The sequence below is a fragment of the Lagenorhynchus albirostris genome, chromosome 21, assembly GCF_949774975.1.
Source record: "Lagenorhynchus albirostris chromosome 21, mLagAlb1.1, whole genome shotgun sequence".
NCBI classification, from domain to species: Eukaryota; Metazoa; Chordata; class Mammalia; order Artiodactyla; family Delphinidae; genus Lagenorhynchus; species Lagenorhynchus albirostris.
Window position 1 is genome coordinate 18,370,551 of NC_083115.1, and position 21,174 is coordinate 18,391,724.

At 38.9% G+C, this 21,174-nt stretch overlaps 1 protein-coding gene across 4 annotated transcripts in view; it reads right to left on the reverse strand.

The window, feature by feature from the left end:
- Positions 1-941: 941 nt before the first annotated feature.
- ASAH1 (N-acylsphingosine amidohydrolase 1) overlaps positions 942-21,174 on the reverse strand; it is a 42,458-nt gene continuing 22,225 nt past the window's right edge. For all 4 annotated transcript variants that reach the window (XM_060136514.1, XM_060136513.1, XM_060136515.1 and 1 more), the window contains 12 exons: positions 18,371-18,461; positions 17,875-17,961; positions 14,177-14,255; positions 10,850-10,924; positions 9,967-10,012; positions 9,252-9,396; positions 8,656-8,710; positions 8,443-8,524; positions 3,391-3,522; positions 3,161-3,284; positions 2,674-2,730; positions 942-1,498 (listed from right to left, as the gene is read on the reverse strand). In XM_060136514.1, the coding sequence (XP_059992497.1) occupies positions 1,409-1,498; positions 2,674-2,730; positions 3,161-3,284; positions 3,391-3,522; positions 8,443-8,524; positions 8,656-8,710; positions 9,252-9,396; positions 9,967-10,012; positions 10,850-10,924; positions 14,177-14,255; positions 17,875-17,961; positions 18,371-18,461 (1,063 nt within the window). In that variant the 3' untranslated portion in view covers positions 942-1,408. The remainder of the gene's footprint in view (positions 1,499-2,673; positions 2,731-3,160; positions 3,285-3,390; positions 3,523-8,442; positions 8,525-8,655; positions 8,711-9,251; positions 9,397-9,966; positions 10,013-10,849; positions 10,925-14,176; positions 14,256-17,874; positions 17,962-18,370; positions 18,462-21,174) is intronic.

Here is a 21,174-nt window from a genome sequence, read left to right on the forward strand (position 1 = left end):
AAAAATTAATCGAATCTTGTTTTCAACACAAATCCTCTTGTAATTCTCCTTGCTTCACTAAGATAATACTAGCATCACTGCAGTCACACCACCTGTCGGGGAGAAGCTGCCTCTGGACACACACTCGGTTGATAGCACTGAGTTAGGGTTAGTCATGTAAGACTGTGACCATTTAGTCTTAAGTTGAATAACCCACTTCCATAACCCTTGTAATGTTAATTCAAATATTATATTCAGCTCAGATTTCTCCATATCCCCACCCTCAAACCAACACGTGAGCTACACACTCAGCCCACATGACTGCTGACTGACACTTCTTCCAATGACTGTTTACTGAATGTCACGAATACAGCTGACATTATACAGAAATGGAGTAGCTACAGTCTTGCCCAACTGTCATACATTTCAAAACTGAAGGTCTGAAAGGTTAACAAGTCCTATCAGCACTTCTCATAGATTTCTGAAAAACATTTTTAGTAACTATACTTAGTTAAAAAAATACATATTGATCAGGAAAAACTAAAAATCTATTTATTAAATGAATGATACTTAGGAGAGTTTAACAGTTCACCTCCCATTTTCCACTAGTCTTTGACCTGCTTATTTACTATTGATTCATAGAACCCAGGATTGTTTTTGAAATTTATTTAATAACTTCCTGGGGTTAGTGGGTGGTAGGTTAGTTATGAAAAAGCAAACACTTCAATGCTGAGTATAAAAGACTGCCTTGCAAAGCTGTTACTTCAAGAACCCCAGAAAATACTTCTGTTCAGTCAAAAGCCCATGTGCTGCCCATGAAGAGAAACATACAGCTGAATGCCCGTCTCATCCCCCTCCAATCAAAATTAGTGAAATACACTGAAAATACTCGAAATAGACTCGACCCCCTGCTTGGGGTCGAGTCTAGATACAAAAACAGAGACAGCACAGACAGCAAAAACAATGGTATATTAATTTTAATAGTAAGAGCCAGGAAGAAAAGACAAAAACATACAAATATGTAAATAAAAGTGAAAAACTGAATAATATGGACTATTTAACTATTACACAGATGTACAGGATTCTGTGCTCACAGAGAATCTTGCTTTATTCCATGGGGGTGGGTCCCGCAATAGTTGTAATTACCCATCCCCATCCTCAAATGAATCAGACTGAAATGAACCACAGTAAGTTCTGGATGATTGTTGTACTTCACTATAAGGAGTTAATTTGCATATAAGAAAAATCAACCATTACGGCAAAAACAGCCTGTGAATTGTAAACATACCAAGCAGGACAAGCTCACACCTCAGAGAACCCGTCCTCAGTCTCAGTCTTCTGAAGGAGATCAGACAGCTGTACTTCTCAGCCCCGTGTGAGCTCCCATCTTGATGTCATACAGGTCGCACCCTATAGGCCAGGTGTGTGCTCACCAACCTATACAGGGGTCTGGGCAGTCCCGCAGGTATGTTTCAAATTGACCTTTGGTAACGTCTATCAAGGCTGTGTATACCGTCAGCTGAAAGAAAAGTTATTTTTACTTTGAGGATGTTTTCAATTCTAAGATGACCTGCCTCATATTAGCATTTCTTGTGGAATTGCTTATGAAGTTTCTTAACATTAAATAATTAATATGTAATATATATGTGAAAAGATACAAAATAAGTATCATATAATATAAAGATCCCAAAAATTAATAAGTCAATAACAACTAAAATAGGTCATGATATAAACAGGCGTGGGAGAGAATCTTCAGTTCTTTACAAGGTCTTAATTCTGAGCAGTATACTGCTTCACCACCAAAGCTTTCAGGCTCACTTAACCCTCCTCAATGCATAATTTACAAAGACGAATGGTGTACTATGGAGTATAAACAGTTTAGCTTTGGCTATCCTTATCCTGAAAGCATTTCTCACACAGTGAGGGAAGCTCTGCAGACATGCAGAAGGCACACACCCAGCTCACACAGAATGTGTAAGTAACCCAACCGTGAGCTCACACGAAGATGGAGTGGGCAAAATGAGAAGTATGGCAGGGTCAGTGGGCATAAGGAAGGCTTCCCTCAGGGCCGGGTTCTCAGTCACATGCTAACGAACAGGACAGTTTGTTCTGGCAGAGGTGACGGAGGCACACTGATTTCAGGGAGGGTTTAGGAAAAGGACCAAGGAAAAGAAGAGAAGGAACAAATGGGGAAAATCAGAGGATCAGAAATACACAAGAAGGGGCTACTGGCAAATTGGATGATTAGGACACTTTTGCATATTTTAGCTATAGAGTAGGGATAAGATAAAAGGATGTAATAACGTTTAAGAGAAACCCTAATCCACTAAGAAAGCAAGTTGTCTGAAAAGATACTTCAGACTTTGTCAAGTATCAGGTGCAGCATACAACATTCGGTTCCCCACAGACGGAGAAGTCAAGACTGACATGCTAGACTCAGTCCAAATGCCATGTAAGAAAAGCTGGAAATAACACTCTGACCAAACTGCATTATCAAGCTGCAGTGACCAACTTCTTTGTCACATTCCAAGAGTTACGGCTTTGGTCACAAAAACATTTTAAAAAGCAGCCTTAAGCTGAACATGACTTGGGATTCTAGCTCTGATTAATCCAAGACAACAGGGAAAGATAAAAACATGGGATCAAATTCTTTTCCTAAAAGCAAATTAATTAATTAATTATTTAAAAAAATACCTTGTTGAGGACAGGTTTTGTTGACAGGACATCGTACATGGTTGCAAATGAGATATTCTAAAACACAAAAATAGTTGTTTTCAGTACATTAAATACAGATGTTGGCAGCCTTATCCACACAAGTGGGTCATCAGACCAAGACATTCTTCAATCAACCTCCCTGCTCCTCCATAAAAGAATTTCCCTTGGGGTCACTGTTACAGGTGATGATTCTAATATATCACATTTTCTTTCTTTCTCTTCCTCCCCTCTTGAATTCTTGCCATTCAACTCCACAGAGTGGTGTCCGGCATTAACTAAGAAACGAAAAAGTACGGCAAAATTTTGCTCTTTACATTAAAAACAAAACAGAAACTCAGTTGGGACTGTCCAGAGACAATGACTAATGGGAGGTTTATAAATTCTTCAAAGGCCAATGAAAAATGCCAGAATGGACATAACCTTTAATAGTCACCATTTCTTTCTGTATATGACACTGTGAACGTACCTCTTGGGTTGTCTGGTTTAGACACATCTTTGCAGGTGTTCTGCGATTATCAAGGAAGAAGGGATTTTTCCAACGGTCATAATTTGTTTGCACCACATACCATATACCCTGCTTGGGGTCGAGTCTAGATACAAAAACAGAGATTCCTCCTAGGTTTCATGCCTTAAACCTGTACACACGTCAGTCTATGCTTTACTGTCTGCTTATTTTGCTTTAACAAATGTACTTACTCATATATATCCAAAGACTGTTCTCTGTCTCGTGTAATCACACAACCCTCCCCAGACTTGTTGCCTCCCAGGATAAAGTATGCTGGGGCCAATACTTTGGTTTTGGTCAATATAGTCTTGGCTTCTTCATAACTATACAGAAACATTTGAAACAAAGGAAACATTTTTAGTCGACTTGGAATGGGAATTTTTTAGCTGTGGAAACTAAAGGGAAACAAATATCTGAGGAACACCTTTTTTTAAAAGGGATAGTGAACAATGGCTCAGGAAGAAACAATCGCTGACTCCTATGTGGTGAAACACTGAGATCTGAAATGTTCCCTCTAACCTGAAGGACAAAAAAAAAAACGGTCTCAAGAGATCACCTTTCACCCTTATAGTCTATACCTTTCACTCAACAATAGAACTAGAAAAAATAATATAAATTTATATATATATATATATATATATATAAAATAGGTGGTAACAAAGCACCGAGCTGATCTCCCTGTGCTATGCAGCTGCTTTCCACTAGCTATTTTACATTTGGTATGTATATATGTCCATGCCACTCTCTCTCACTTCGTCCCAGCTTACCCTTCCCCCTCCCCGTGTCCTCAAGTCCATTCTCTATGTCTGCGTCTTTATTGCTGTCCTGCCCCTAGGTTTGTCAGCACCATTTAAAAAAAAATTTAGATTCCATATATATATGTTAGCATATGGTATTTATTATTCTCTTTCTGACTTACTTCACTCTGTATGACACTAGATCCATCCACCTCACTACAAATAACTTTGTTTCTTTGTATGGCTGAGTAATATTCCATTGTATATATGTGCCACATCTTCTTCATCCATTCATCTCTTGATGGACACTTAAGTTGCTTCCAAGTCCTGGCTATTGTAAATAGTGCTGCAATGAACACTGTGGTACATGACTCTTTGAATTACGGTTTTCTCAGGGTATATGCCCAGTGGTATTGCTGGGTCATATGGCAGTTCTATTTTTAGTTTTTTAAGGAACCTCCACACTGTTCCCCATAGTGGCTGCACCAATTTACATTCCCACCAACAGTGGAGGGTTCCCACTTTTCTCCACACCCTCTCCAGTATTTTATTGTTTGTAGATTTTTTGATGATGGCCATTCTGACTGGTGTGAGGTGATACCTCATTGTAGTTTTGATTTGCATTTCTCTAATGATTAGTGATGTTGAGCATCCTTTCATGTGTTTGTTGGCAATCTGTGTATCTTCTTTGGAGAAATGTCTATTTAGGTCTTCTGCCCATTTTTAGATTGGGCTGTTTGTTTTTTTGATATTGAGCTGCATGAGCTGCTTGTATATTTTGGAGATTAACCCTTTGTCTGTTGATTCGTTTGCAAATATTTTCTCCCATTCTGAGGGTTGTCTTTTCATCTTGTTTATGGTTTCCTTTGCTGTGTAAAAGCTTTGACGTTTCATTAGGTACCATTTGTTTATTTTTGTTTTTATTTCCATTTCTCTAGGAGGTGGGTCAAAAAGGATCTTGCTGTGATTTATGTCATAGAGTATTCTGCTTATGTTTTCCTCGAAGAGTTTTATAGTGTCTGGCCTTACATTTAGGTCTTTAACCCATATTGAGTTTATTTTTGTGTATGGTGTTAGGGAGTGTTCTAATTTCATTCTTTTACATGTAGCTGTCCAGTTTTCCCAGCACCACTTACTGAAGAGGCTGTCTTTTCTCCACTGTATATTCTTGCCTCCTTTATGAAAGATAAGGTGACCATATGTGCACTGGGGTACTATGATCTAAATGAAGATTTTATTATACAAATTTTTATTTTCTGTATGGGTGGGGATTTTTTTTTACACCAAGAAAAATTCATAGATTCCCTTCATAGGGGCACTATCCCCAGAACTTTTTAAATAAATCATTTCATTTTCTTGCTATAAACATACACACACAAAACATGAAGAATTCCATGAGTGTCAAAGGTTCACCTAAGAAATTCTGAAATAGTTCCTCAGTGGAAGATAAAGCTGGGAAATATTTTAATATGAGTAATTTAAAATAAACTATATTAAAAGGATCATACAGCATGATGCAATGATGGTTCAACATCCACAAATCAATTTGATACACCCATTAACAAAATGAAGGATAAAAATATGATCTTAATAAATGCAGAAAAAGCATTTGACAAAATTCAACATCTCAAAAAAGTGGGTATAAAGGAAACATACCTCAACATAATAAAGGCCATATATGACAAGCCCACAGTTAACATCATACTCAGCAGTGAAAAGCTAAAAGCTTTTTCTCTAAGATTAGGAACAAGACAAAGTTGCCCACTCTTGCCCTTTTTATTCAATACAGTATTGGCAGTATTAGCCAGAGTAATCAGGCAAGAAAAAGAAATAAAAGGTATCCAAATCAGACAGGAAGAACTGAAATTGTCACTATCTGCAGATGACATAATACTCTATATAGAAATCCCTAAAGACTCTGCCAAAAAAACTGTTAGGAATAATAAAGTCAGTAAAGTTGCAGGACACAAAATCAGTATACAAAAATCAGTTGTGGTTCCATACACTAATAACGAACTATCAGAAAGAGAAATTAAGAAAACAATCCCATTTACAATTACATTAAAAAGAATAAAATAGGGCTTCCCTGGTGGCACAGTGGTTAAGAATCCACCTGCCAATGCAGGGAACACGGGTTCGATCCCTGATCTGGGAAGATCCCACATGCCGCGGAGCAACTAAGCCCATATGTCACAACTACAACTACTGAGCCTGCGCTCTAGAGCCCACGAGCCACAACTACTGAGTCCACGAGCCACAACTACTGAAGCCCGTGCCTAGAGCCTGTGCTCCGCAACAAGAGAAGCCACTGCAATGAGAAGCCCGCTCACCGCAACTAGAGAAAGCCCACACACAGCAACGAAGACCCAATGCAGCCAAAAAAAAAAAAAATAAATTTATATACATATATATAAATCTCTATAAAGAAGAATAAAATACATGGGAATAAATTTAACCAAGGAGGTGAAAGACCTGTACACTGAGAACTATAAGATACTGTTGAAAGAAGCAGAAGAAGACACAAACAGAAAGATATTCCACTGTCATGGACTGGAAGAATTAATGTTAAAATGTCCAAACTACCCCAAAACAAGCTACAGATTCACTGCAATCCCTATCAAAATTCCAAAGGCATTTTTCACAGAAATAGAACAATCCTAAAATTTGTGTGGAATCACAAAAGGCCCTGAATAGCCAAAGCAATCTTGAAAAAGAAGAATAACTATATTCCACACTGTATTACAAAGCTATAGTAATCAAAACGATGGTACTGACATAAAAACAGACACATAGATCAATGGAACAGAATAGAGAGCCCATAATTAAGTTATGAAAAAAGAACCAAGAATATACATTGGAGAAGGACAGTCTCTTCAATAAATGGTGTTTGGGAAACTGCACAGCTACATGCAAAGAATGAAACCAAACCACTATCCTACACCATACACAAAAATCAATATGGATTAAAGACTTAAATGTAAGACCTGAAATCATAAAACTCCTAAAGGACAACACAGGCAATAAGCTCCCTGACACTGGTCTTGGCAATGAGTTTTTGGATTTGACACCAAAACAAAGGCAACAAAGACAAAAATAAACAAGTGGGAATACCTCAAACTAAAAAGCTTCTAAACAAACAAAACCATCAACAAAATGAAAAGGCAACCTAGTGAATGGGAGAAAATATTTGCAAATCATTTATCTGAGGAGGGGTTAATATCCATAATATATCTGGAACTCATACCACTCAATAGCAAAAAAAAAAGACAACCTGGTTAAAAAATGGACAGATAATCCGAATAGACATTTTTCCAAAGATGGCCAACAGGTGCATGAGAAGGTGGGAAATACAAGTCAAAGCCACGATAAGGTATCATCTCACATGTCAGACTGGCTATTATCAAAGAGACAAGCGGTAACAAGTGTTGGCCAGGGTGTGGAGAAAAGGGAACCCTTGTGCACTGTTTGTGGGAATGTAAATTGGTGCAGCCACTATGAAACCACCAGTATGGAGGTTCCTCAAAAAGCTAAAACCACCATTACCACCACCACCAATCCCACTTCCAAGTGTTTATCTGAAGGACATGAAAACATGAACTCAGAAAGATGTCTGCAGCCCCACATTTACCACAGCACTATTTACAATAAGCCAAGTTATGGAAACAACCTAAGTGTCCATCTAAGGACGAATGGATAAAGAAGATGTGGTAGATATACAAGAGTATTACTTAGCCAAAAAAAAAGAATGAAATCTTGCCATTTGTGACAACATGGATGGACCTTGAGAGCATTTTGCTAAATGAAATAAATCAGACAGAGAAAGACAAATACCATGTGATCACACTTATAAGTGGAATCAAAAAACAAACAAAGGAATTCATAGATACAGAGAACAAACTGGTGGTTGACTGGGGGTGGGTGGTGACAGGTGGGCAAAACGGGTGAAGTGTCAAAAAGGTACAAACTTCCAGTTATAAAATAAGTATAAGTCCTGGGGATGTAATGTATATCATAGTGTATACAGTTAATAATACTGTACTGCATATTTGAAAGTTGCAAAGAAAGGAAATCTTAAAAGTTCTCATCAAAAGGAAAAAGAGGGCTTCCCTGGTGGCGCAGTGGTTGAGATTCCACCTGCCGATGCAGGGGACATGGGTTCATGCCCTGGTCCGGGAAGATCCCACATGCTGCGGAGCGGCTAGGCCCGTGAGCCATGGCCGCTGAGCCTGCGCGTCCGGAGCCTGTGCTCCGCAACGTGAGAGGTCACAGCGGTGAGAGGCCCGCACACCGCGAAAAAATAAAAAAAGAAAAGAAAAAAAAAAAGGAAAAAGAAATGTGTAACTATGTGAGGTGATGGATGTTAACTAGACTTATTGTGGTAATCATTATGCCATATATACAAATATCTAAACATCTTGTAGTACATCTTAAACTAGTATGTCAACTGTATCTCAAGAAAAAAATAATAAATATTAAATCTGATAATAAAGCAACCAAACAGATTACCTTGTGCTATTTTCCAGAACTGATCTAATGATAAACCCTATCCACTTGGCATCTTTCTTTCCCAAAATCCATTCTATGACACCTGGAAGAGATCAAACACACACAGTGTCACAGGTTCTAGAAGACATTAAACTATTAACCAGAAGGCACAGTCTAGCCCTCCTCTTAAAACAGCTATGAAATTCCCATTTTATTTAAGAACTCTCTACTCACCCATAAAACCGCCATTTGTACTGAAACGTTCATTAAGCGTAAGACTAAGTAGTCCCTGAAAAGAAAACCAAGCAATGTCAGAAACCTCAGCCATCCTGTTTAAGGCCCCCTCACTGTGCTATTTTACACTGTTATATCAGGTCCTGGATTGGGAAATTGAGCCGGGGTGGGGGGAGGAAAATCAAAACCATGATACTATCACCTTCTATTAACAGAGCTTTTTTAGAAGTTCAAGGCATTTTTCACATATACTGCGTGAGATAAGTAGGTGGGATGCTGTTGGCCACAATTTTCTGACCAGGAAACTTAAGTGCAGAGACTTAATGACTAACTTGCTTGAGGGGCAGACCCATGGCCAGATTCCAGATTTACACTCCCAGCCCTTGAGACCCACCACATGCTTTATCTCCACAAAAGGCTCTGAAACCCCCACTTCCTACTCTTCTCTACCATGTGAGCTCAAACCTAAGAAGGAAGGTAACAACAAGTACAATGCGATGAACTGGGGCTTCATATTCTTTTTAGGTCCTCATTTCCTTAGACTCCACCTTTCACAGAGAGCTACCTGTAAAATTATGTAACAACAGATTCCTTACTGGTTTGAATCCTGTTAACATGCCCACATAGCCAGCAAAGCCTGCCGCCTTGAAGACAGTTTTATTGTTTCTTTGGAAGTCCAAATTCACTGTTAAAGGTTTTAGTTCCTCAGTTACGACCCAGGTATTATTATTTACATTCCACCTACAAAAGACAAATTTCAGTTGACATTTGATAACAATGATAATAATGACGAATATGATAATGATGGTCAGGCATTATACCATGTGCTTTATCTACCTAATCCCTAATGATCAATCCTCACAAGGATTTTTCAGTATGGGTAGTTTTAGCCTCCATTTTCCACATGATAAAACTGAGGCTCAGAGAAGTTAAGTAACTCCCCCAACATGGCACAGCCTATATTAGCAAACCCCAGGTTAGTATTTAGGTCTCTAATTACAAAGCCCTGTTATATTTTTTTCAGAAAGGTCAAGAAGACACATGAAATAGAATGCTACTCTTCCTTCTAAGCAATAAACTAGACGTGCATCTAGGGCCTTCAAGCATGCTCCAGATTTCTGTCCACTGGGTGCACCTCAGCTACAAACTCTCAAATAAATGAATAAGAGTGTGCCCACCTGGTCTCAAAACTACGGAATCTAGGATCTCTACTTCTGGTCATATTCTGGGAATGACTTGGGACTTACTTTTCATCAGTGTAATACAACCTACTCTTCTTAGGGACTGAGACACACCACATGTTTTACTTACCCAAGAAATACTCCAAAATCCATGTTTCGTGCATGTAGTAGATGACCTAATTCAAAGTAAGCAGAAGAGACATGTAACAGCAATTATGACAGTATGACTGATTCTAAACCAAAGCTGGACACTTAATTTTGTTTAAGTGATATTCCCAACTGTTCAATCCAACAATAAGAATTAAGCAGCATCTGATATCATAGGCTGTAACAAGATCAAACTGCTGTCCCTGTCACACTGGCCAGATTCCCCCCCAATACCTGAGAGCACAGCGTTCCAGAGAACTGAGACTGGAATATGGGACAAGGGTAGGTGGTCATTTTGTGGTTCACTATGACACAGTCCTACTCAGACACAGCTATCTCAGCCTCATCTAATGCAACTTACCAACATGCTTCCCTTCAGGGATTGTCACCTACAGCTATACCCAGAGAACAGGTCAAAACTAAGAGTGAATCAGGGTAAATCATCCTGTGCCTTGTACACTGGGCACTTGTCAGGAAAAACATGGAAAAGTGAGCACAGGGTCCCTTGGCTGGAAAATGATGGGAGAAAGTCTGTCCTGCCCCTGTGAGTACTTATATCAAATCATAAATAGGGGTATAAGTAGACTATGAAGAATAGTAAGAATGTTTATAATCCTGAAACACTTCTTCCAAGAGTTTTGCATACCTGAATTAAACTTTAATAGGCATTACAGTGGTCTTAAAATAAGAACAGCTTTCAATTCACTTTCAAAAACTTACCAAGATCTATAAAACCATACGCAACATGCACATGGTATTTACATAGCAAGCCTGTATTTTACAAGTTCTAATTTCATTTAGTTAAAGATTTTTCTTCTACTTTGTACCTTGTACCACCCACCTTCCCTCAGCACACATTTATTTACCTTCTTTGTCTTCTGTTATTATTGAAGTACAAATGGTAAAAAATTCATAGAAAATATTGAATGAAATAATCTCTCCTATGAGAAAAGACAGGAAACTTTTGGTCAATATATAGAACTATGACATTGTTAGAAAATTCTTTTTTTAAGAAAAGGTTGAGATATGGGGAGGGGGAAGGGTAAGCTGTGACAAAGCGAGAGAGAGGCATGGACATATATCACTACCAAACGTAGGGTAGATAGCTAGTGGGAAGCAGCAGCAAAGCACAGGGAGACCAGCTCTGCTTTGTGACCGCCTGGAGGGGTGGGATAGGGAGGGTGGGAGGGAGGGAGACGCAAGAGGGAGGAGATATGGGAACATGTGTATATGTATAACTGATTCACTTTGTTATAAAGCAGAAACTAACACACCATTGTAAAGCAATTATACTCCAAAAAAGATGTAAAAAAAAAAAAAAGAAAGAAAAGGTTGAAATATCATCGCCGTGTGAGTTTCTGCCTGGGCATACGTAAGTGTCCGCAGACGGTCTGAGTGAGTCTGAATGGCTGGTTGGGTGCAGGTGTCTCAGTAGCCTGTACTTTCTGCAGATTCAAGATAAAATGAGTCCCCAGAGAAGCAACTATTGGACAAGCTGAACATCTGGGCATGCTGGAATTATACGGCAACATAATGTCCATAGTTTTCGACAATATGCTTCATTTTAGTTTTCTCTGGAGGGCTCAAATATGATAATTTAATACATCTGGGTCTTGGCTGGATGCCGAAAATGTATTTTGCTCAGGTTTTTAGAGTGTGACTAATATTTCTAAGGTGAGAAAAGAGACAATAAAATAAGTGCTGAGCTTATCAAGAAATTCCATTGTAAAACATTTTTAATTTTTGAACATTTTTCCTAACCTGTACAATAATAATACCACTCAGCTTTTAATTTGAAGGTATACAACACACTTTTTCTCTGTTCCATTTCATGTTAACATGTTAAGCTTAATATGTTTTTTTCCCACCCTAATGTTTATTTTATTTCCATTTGATTTCTATTTTGGTGAAATTCCACTCTTATTTTATTATGACTCATCTGTTAATCTTCTCAATCCATTTTTCTCTTGAGTTATACGTGGTATTCATTTGCTAGAGTCCTTTACATAATAAAGGAATTAAAGACATTTCTCATATAGACTGAAAAAACATATTTCTAGTATGTTAATTATCTTTTTAAAGAAGCAAAAACAAAAAAAATCTAGCCACTTTTGTTGATAAATACTATTGATTTTTAGAAATTCTCAGTCATCTCTTGTAAAACCAAGGTATATAGAGTTTACTTAAAATAACAACTCTATTGATTTGATGGCTTAAAAATAAAACTTTTGGGGCAACAGAAAAAGTCTTTTTCATTAAATTAAGTGCTATAAATTGGAAATGGAAATTTTAAAAACAGCTTCCAAAAACACCAATACTTAATTTAAGGATATGATGAATATGAAGAATATGATAAATGATATAACAAAGGATCTGATGAATGAATGATATGCAAGACCTCTTCCCTGAAAATAAAAAAATACTGCTCAGAGAAATCAATAACCTAAATAAATGCTGAAATCTCATATACCAAGTTTGTGGCTTGGAAAACTCAGTATTATAATCCCACTGAAAATATCAGTAGGTTCTTTTGTCAAGTTGATTCTAAAATTTATGTGGAAATGCAAAGGGTCTAGACTACCTAAGAGAATTTTAAAGAAAAAAACAAAGTTAGAAAACTTACAGTACCTGATATTAAGACTTACTATAAAGCTTTAGTAATTGCAGTAGCATAGTATTGGTGTAAGAAAAGACAAACAGACAAATGACACTAGGGGGAAAGTCCCCAAATAGAATCAGATACACGCAATCATGTGATTTATATCAAAGGCACCACTGCAATTTACTGAGGGAATGATAGTCTTTTTAATAAACGGTATTGTCAATTGGAGAAAACTTGAACCTTGATCCATAATTCATATCACATGCAAAAGTTAATTCAAGATACACAATGGGCCTATATGAAAAAAGTAAACAAAAACATACAGAAGAAAACACAGAAGAATATGTTTGGGGGTAGGCAAAGATCACTTAAATGGGCATAAAAAGCACTACCCATCAAAAAATTGAAAAATTGGACTGCATTAAAATTAAGAATTTCTGTTCATCAAAAGACACCAATAAGAGAATAAATGCAAGCTACAGTGTGGGAGAAGGTTTGGCATACATATATCTGACAAAGGACCTGTATCAGTATACATATAAAGAATTCCTTCAAACCAATAAAAGGGGCATTAGATTTAACAAGCACAATGAAGGAAGGAGGGAGGGAGGGAGGAAGGGAAGAAGAAAGCGAGGGAGGAAGGGAAGAAGAAAGCAAGGAAGAAAGGAAAAGGTCAAAAAACTGTTCAATCTCATTAGTCATCAGGGAAATGCAAATTAAACAATAATGGGCGAATATAACACACTCGACAAAGTGGACCAAATAAAAGACTGAGACTATCACGTGGAGAATTAGCAAGTGGAGAAAACGAAAACTCTTGTACTAGGTTGACTGTCAATGGGTACAATCACTTTGGAAAACTGGCTGGCAGAGTGTACAAGGCTAAACATATAGCTACCCTATGACCGAGGACATATCGCAGAGAAATGAGTGCGTATGCCCATCAAAGGACATGTACAAGAGTGTTCATAACTGCTTTATTCTTAATATCCCAAATCTGGAAACAAAAAATATCCTATTCATACAATAGCCTACTACCTATAATGATAAGTGCAAGAAACCAGACAATAGTTCATACTGTTCGGCTCTATTTGTAAGACGTTCAAGAGGCAAAATTAATCTACAGTGAGGTCAGAACAGTGGTTAACAGGGGACTCAGAACTGTGCGAAAGTGCAGGATGGAGCATGCTGGATTGCTGGAATTTGTTTCTGTATCTTGTTCTGAGCTGTGATTACACGCATGTATGCATTTAAAAACCTCTATTGCGCTGTATACTTAAGATCTGTGCACTTTATTGTATGTATACCATACCTCAATAAAAAAAATTTTAAGTACTTTATTCAATGTTTTAAAAGCTGCCAAGTGGGGGCTTCCCTGGTGGCGCAGTGGTTGAGAGTCCGCCTGCCAATGCAGGGGACACGGGTTCGTGCCCCGGTCCGGGAAGATCCCACATGCCGCGGAGCGGCTGGGCCCGTGAGCCATGGCCGCTGAGCCTGTGCGTCCGGAGCCTGTGCTCCGCAACGGGAGAGGCCACAACAATGAGAGGCCTGCGTACCGCAAAAAGAAAAAAAGCTGCCAGGTGAACTTTACCTAAAGGTATTTCAGTAACTGCTGCAATCCCCTTCATTTCCTCCTCGAAAGGCCCGGGAAAGTTGCCAAGTAGACCAGGCTGAAAAACAAATACACTAACAGTCATTCAGCCTAAAGTGTGGCTTTGAGATTTGGTTCTTTTACATATAATTTGTACTAGCTATTGCTGCCATAATAGATGATCAAAGCTTACTTTTGAAAGCACTTTCACATCAGGTATTTCTAAAAGATTCTATGTAATACTCAATATTGGGCCCCTATAACTCTTGCTTGTGTACCCCATAAACTCATAAACTCATCTCAAGTACTAGGCAGAGACCTATGATTCTCAGATTGTTTCTTCCTGCCTTATAGTTCACCCTATTCTCTAGAGAGATGAACTAGAATAATTCCACTTGGATGTCCTAACATGGCTCACAACACAGGAACATCACAACAAGCATTCCTCATCTCTGCTCAAACTTGCCCTCTAGCCATTAACATCACACCCTCATTACTGCTGTCCTTCCTTGACCGTGGTTTTGCTGTCTGAGGTTTGTTACCCATGGTCAACCACAGCCCAAAAATATTAAATGGAAGATCCCAGAAGTAAACAATTCATGAGTACTAAACTGCATGCCATTCTGAGTAGCACGATGAAATCTCCTGCCATCCTACCCTGTCCCACCTGGGGTCCCCAACCACTGACACTGTCTGCTCCTGACATTCAACCATCAGCTTTGTCATGGCTTGATGACCCAGGATCACCAGAAGCAGATGCTCCTGCTTCTGAAGTAACGTCAGGTCACTAGTAGCCTAATGGTACATCACAATGCCCACTTCATTCACCTCACTTCATCTCATCATGTAAGCATTTAATCATCTCACATCGTCACAAAGAAGAAGGGTGAGTACAGGACAGTATGATAGCTTGAGAGAGAGGGCACATTCACGTGACTTTTATTACACTGTACTGTTATAATTGTTCTATTTTATTATTAGTTGTTGTTAATCTCCTACTGTGCCTAATTTAAAAATTAAACTTATAGGTATGTACTTATAGGAAAAAAACAAAGTACACATAGGGTTCAGTACTATCTACAGTTTCAGGCATCCACTGGGGGTCTTGGAATGTATCTCCCAAGGATGAGGGGTACTAATGTACTAGTCCCTTCCCACACTCATAGCAACAAATCTGTATTCTAGTGATTCACAAAACATTTGTAAGGTTAACAGCCAATCTTAGGCTGAGATGCATTACCACATCCTGTTAGCAAACAACGGACACATGAGCAAATTCAATGGTGGACATACATACTTCTTTTGCATGGTCTGATTTATATATGTCATTTAGTGATTACCAAAATAAATTCAGTGAACATCCATCATCTCAAATAAATATAAAATTTAAAAAAAAAGAAAATTTTTTTCTTGTGATGAGAACTCTTGGGATTTTCTCCTTTAACAACTTTCATATGTAACACATAGCAGCGTTAATTACAATCATCATGCTGTACATTACATCTCTAGTACTTATGTATCTTGTAACTGAAGTTTGTACCTTTTGACCACCTTCATCCAATCCACCTTCCCAAATCTGATCTCTTTTTCTATAAGTTACTTTGTTTTTGAAGTATAATTGACCTACAACACTATGTTAGTTCCCAGTACACAACACGGTGATTCAATATTCTATACATTTAAAAATGATCAAGTCTAGTTATATCTGTCACCATAAAAAGACGTTAAATTATTATTATTAATTATATTCCCCACACTGTGCATTTTATACCCATGACTCTTTTATTTTGTAACTTTAAGTTTGTACCTCTTAATCTCCCTCACCTGTTCCTCCCCTCTGGCAACTACCTGTTTATTCTCTGTATGTATGACTCTGTTTCTGTTTTCTTAACGTTCGTTCAGTTTTTTAAATTCCACATGTAAGTGACAACATACAGTATCTGTCCTCTGACTTATTTCACTTAGCATAATACCGTCTAGGTCTTTCCATGTTGTCACAAATGGCAGGATTTCATTCTTTTTTATGGCTATTATTCCATTGTATGTATATATATGCCACATCCTCTTTACCCATTCATATATACTTTTATTCTCAACTGCAACTATTCACTAACAATTAGATAAAGAATTAAGCTTACAGCCTCTTGCTAAGATAATGTGTTTAAGATTTGCAAGTCTCATTTTCCACTAACTTGGTAATTATATGTAATGTTATCTAACTAGGCAAATCATTTTTTTGCCTAGGAATTCAAAGCACTGCACAAGTGGAACCCTCCTGCCAATTTAACAAATGAAAATGACTTATTGAACACTTGTTTACCATTTTTTACATGCAAGCACTGGGCTTTACATACAGTAAGTCGTTTAATCCTCACAACCACCAATATGAAATATGTATTATTAGTAAATTCTCCCTGGAGAGAAATCTGAAGTTGCATATGTTAAGAAACTTGTCGAAGGACACACAGCTAGTGTGTGACTGATCTAACCTTAAAATCCAATGTTTAAAGAACAAACAAAACCCCTAATGTCTGATTGCAAAGTCTGGGCACTTAAACCTTCTGCATGCTGCCCTCCCTGCTGACACGCAGGTTAGGGGGATTAGGGCACCTGGGGCATCTGGGGGCCTCTTCTGCTACTGCTTCTGCCAACGTTTGTATTTTGGGGAAGTCTGGTGAGTATGAACATAAAGGATAGCCTTAATCAAAGGCTCTGAGAGCACAAACATGAGGAATAACAGGTTTGGTGGCTGGCAGGTACAAGTGTCATAGGGATGGTATGCCCGGAACGTCCAGCCTCTAGGACGATGATTCTCAACCGGGGATGGCTTTCCCCCGGGGAAGATCTGGTGAAGTCTAGAGACATTTTTGGTTGTCACAACTGAAGGGGTGCTACTGGCATCCAGTGAGTCGAGGCCAAGGACGCTGCTCAACACCCTACAATGCACAGACAGTGCCCACGACAAAGTATTATCCAATCCCACATGTCATCACTATTGAGGTTAAAACATCTGCCCTAGGGCCTTGGTTTCCTCCCCAATCCTTTCCCCAAAGCAAAGACTGAAAGAGTGTGATGAGGATCTCTCTGGGGGCTCTAGGGCCCAGGCCCTAGATTTTCTACTGGTTTCATCTAAATAAAAAAAGGGTCTGAGAAATGGAATCTTCCTGCAGGACCAAGAAATGAAATGGTCTGGTGAACGCACAAAGACACGAAACACACAACCCAAGTGTGTTTCAATGGTCACAGCTACTGAGGGGCAGGGCTGGGCTGAGCGTGTCATGTGGTCATATCTAGAACATCGCTCAGTGTCTTGACATGCTCAGGCAAAGTACTTAAGAAAAACCCAAATTTTCAATAGTGAACTTGCAAACCTAAGTACACATAACAGAAGGAAATGCTGTACTCCCAGATGAAACGCGGATATTTGCCCAATGCTCTGTAAAAGAGTTCATACTTTTAGAAAACATTAAAGAGCAGCTAACTGCCAAAATTTGCCATGCTATTTTATGTCCTATTACTGTAATATTACCAAGCCCCAGAATTTTAAGTCCCTCTGAAGTTTTGACAGTAGTCTGGAATAAAAGCACACTTGTCCAAATTATGCCTTTAAATAAACAACAGAGCCTTTGCTGAACTCGTGTGTGTATATGTGTACCTGTGTGTGTTCAACATTTACTGTAGGAAATAATATTTCTTACCAACTTTTGATCCACCAACTGCACAATTTTTCCACTTGGCTCAAATGCATTTATCATATTTTTCAGGGAATTCACTATAACTTTTAGCTGAAAAATAAATTTAAAAGTTGATAAGACACATAAAGAAGTGTTGACATTTAAGATTAATACTGGTATAATGAAAACAGATCTAGACCTTTTGACTTACCCATATGCAGCTAAATAGAGGAGTACTATTTAAAAACGTATATGTAAACACATCTTTAACATGACATTTGATTAACCATTTAGATGATGCATATGATATGAGCTAAAGAAACAAAGGCAAAGGCTAGTAAAAAGAGCAAGACGCTACAGAGAAATGACATCTTTCCTCTACTATCATTTATTGTAAATGGCAGAGAACCATGGAAAGCAGATTCTTAAAATACTTGGTACACAATATCATGACGTGTTCTTTCAAATGCAATTATATCCAGTAAAGTCAGAAACAAAAGATTTAAGAATCATAGCATACCGCTGGTGCCTTGTCAACCATCAATTCATGCCATCTTTTGTACGGTGGTAAATCGAGATTTATAGTGTACCACGGAACCGGACCCCTATAGCTGTAATGAGAGGTGTATCATCTTGAAATGTTAAAAGCAGTTTTTTGATGATGGTCAGACAGTTACATCTATATGGATATGTTAGAGACATATTCTTAATAACAATAGAGAAACTGGTACTCAAACCAAAACTCGTAGAAAAAGCTCATTTCCCACCCAGCGCTTCTGCCGTATGTTGTATATACAATCACAAGACATTTTAGAAATCCTAGAATAGAATTATATGTTCTAGAAGGTTAACGTGTTGTGGTGATAGGCAAAATAATCAACTTTGGCTCAAGAGCTATACGTAAGCTGAAATCACTGCTAGAAAATATCTGCCCTTTTTTCCCTCCTAAATCTCTACGAAGATTTAGTCTAGGCTCTGGGCACTTCCCCAGTTGGTTTCCCAGTCTCAGAATTCCCTCTTAGACGGTCTTAACACTACTGTCAAACCACTGACTCCAGTGCTGGCTTCAGTAAGGTCACTTTTTAAGCCCCCGGAGTGGCAACACAGTGTATGAGCTTCCCATGACTGACTTCAAGAAACTTTACCATTCCCTCGGTCATGCTACTCTTCCTACTGTACTTCCTCTCTTTCCTCTCTTCTCAGTTGTAGTGGAATAACTGAGGACATGGAAAGGAGATGTGACCCATGAGCCCCCCCCCCCAGCAAACTGGGGGCTGGCGAATAAGCCAGAACTGCAAACAGTCCTGATTGCTTTGAGCCCCCCCCCGCCCCCGGCAAACCGGGGGCATGTGAATAAGCCAGAACTGTAAACAGTCCTGGATGTTTTGAGCCCCACCCCACCCCCGGCAAACCAGGGGCCTGCGAATAAGCATTGAGTGCTTTGGGCACTGATCCATGAGATGTCCTCAGTATAATCAGAATGGTGGGAACGCAAGGAAATGTCCTTGTGCTACTTCAGTATAATCAGAATGGTGGGAACACAAGGAAACGTCCTTGTGCTGCTTTTGCGCTCAAGGACGAAGCACGGCATGTTTTCAAGAAAGCCCATTATTGCTTGTATAATCAATAAAAGCATATGTTGCTGCTTTGACATTTCTGGAATGTTAAGAAAACAAGTCTTAAAATGTAAACATAGATAATACTTAAATAAAAGCTACCACAGCAGGACAGACAGCGCCGTTTTGCCTGAGCCAGCGGCAGCCCTCTACTGCTGTGTTTCGGCACAATTCATCTCGTGTGATGAGCCTGCTTTCGGAAACCCTGACATAAGAAAAACTACAACACTCAGTCTTCTGTAGTAAGTCCAAGCCCAGGCACTGTTTGATCATACCCATTCCTCAAAGTCCTACTCCTCAGTTTACACACAGCAATTTCTACTATGAGGATATAGAAACACCCACTCCCGTACCAGTGGACTTGGGCCGTATTCCTGATGGATGAACTCTACAACTATTCTCTGCCGCCACAGAAACATTACCTTCTGGCACTTGCTACTGAACTGAAATAGCCTCTAAGGGCGTGCCAGTCAGTGACTGATCAGCTTCAAGTGGCCTAAAAGTAGCCAGCATTTGCTCCCTTACTGCCCTGCCTCAGAGAAGCAGAAGGTGGGGTCTGGTGGGTGCTACAATGTTACCAGGCTCTTAAATGTACAGACATAAATCCAGACTTATGTGTACAGCGGGGATGGGTTAAGGGAGTATGAGTTAGTTCCTAAAAGTCAAGAATTGCAGTCCTATTTATACTTCTAGAGTCATGAATAATTTCTTGATTCACATTGCTGAGCTTGGGGCCTGGGCGTATGTATACGGTTCTATGAAACTGTTAACCAGAAGCCACTCACGTTGTGATTTAGACAGAAAAGGAAAGCACAGGCAATTCTGGAAACATACATCTAAACCAAATCACAAGATTGAATTTTGTTTTTCTCAAAGCACTTTCAACCTCCCATTTCCTTAGTAGCTGATATCTATATTAAATACTGTAACACTTAAATCCCAGAAAAAAGCTTTATATAAAAACAAATGAATTCAGCTTCTAACCATAATTTCACACGTGAAATTCTGTCCCACAATTCAGTAAAATAATGACTGTTCCTCCTGTTATGGCAGGGGCTACAACTCCCTCGCCTCTCCGCCAGCACGCATTTGGATTTCCTCGTCTAGTAGCAATGATAAATCAGCAGCCCGCTGGACGCAGGCACGTTGGTGGCACCGTCATAAGATACGTGTTCTACCTGTGAACTCCAATCAGCTGCTTCTCCCCGCGTAACTTCCAACAAAACCCAAAACATGCCCCTATATCTGCGATAAACTCCTGATTCTTTTTCAGTATAGGATTCCAAAGTAAAAATGGAGAGGACAAACTCATTACAGCAGAGGATTATGGTTAAGTGGGAGTGGGAAGACCCCAGAAGCCTCTCTACAGTAAAATCTCCACTCGTCAGAATTCTTTGACAAAACTGTTATTAATCTGATTCAGAAAATTATTTTAATAGCTAAAGCTTACTATGATTTTGGCTAACTATAATCCCATGTTTCACTTCTCATTCAACACTTTTCTAAAGTATTGCAGTATTTAACATCTGCACCTCAATTTCCTAGAGAAATAAAGAGTATTTACCTTATGAGAGCAGTGAAGATTACATGAAATATGCAAAAAATACTTAGCAGCATCGGTATTTATTTATCTATTTAGGCTGTGCCATGCAGCACGTGGTATCTTATTAGTTCCCCAACCAGGAACTGAACCTGTGCCCCCTGCATC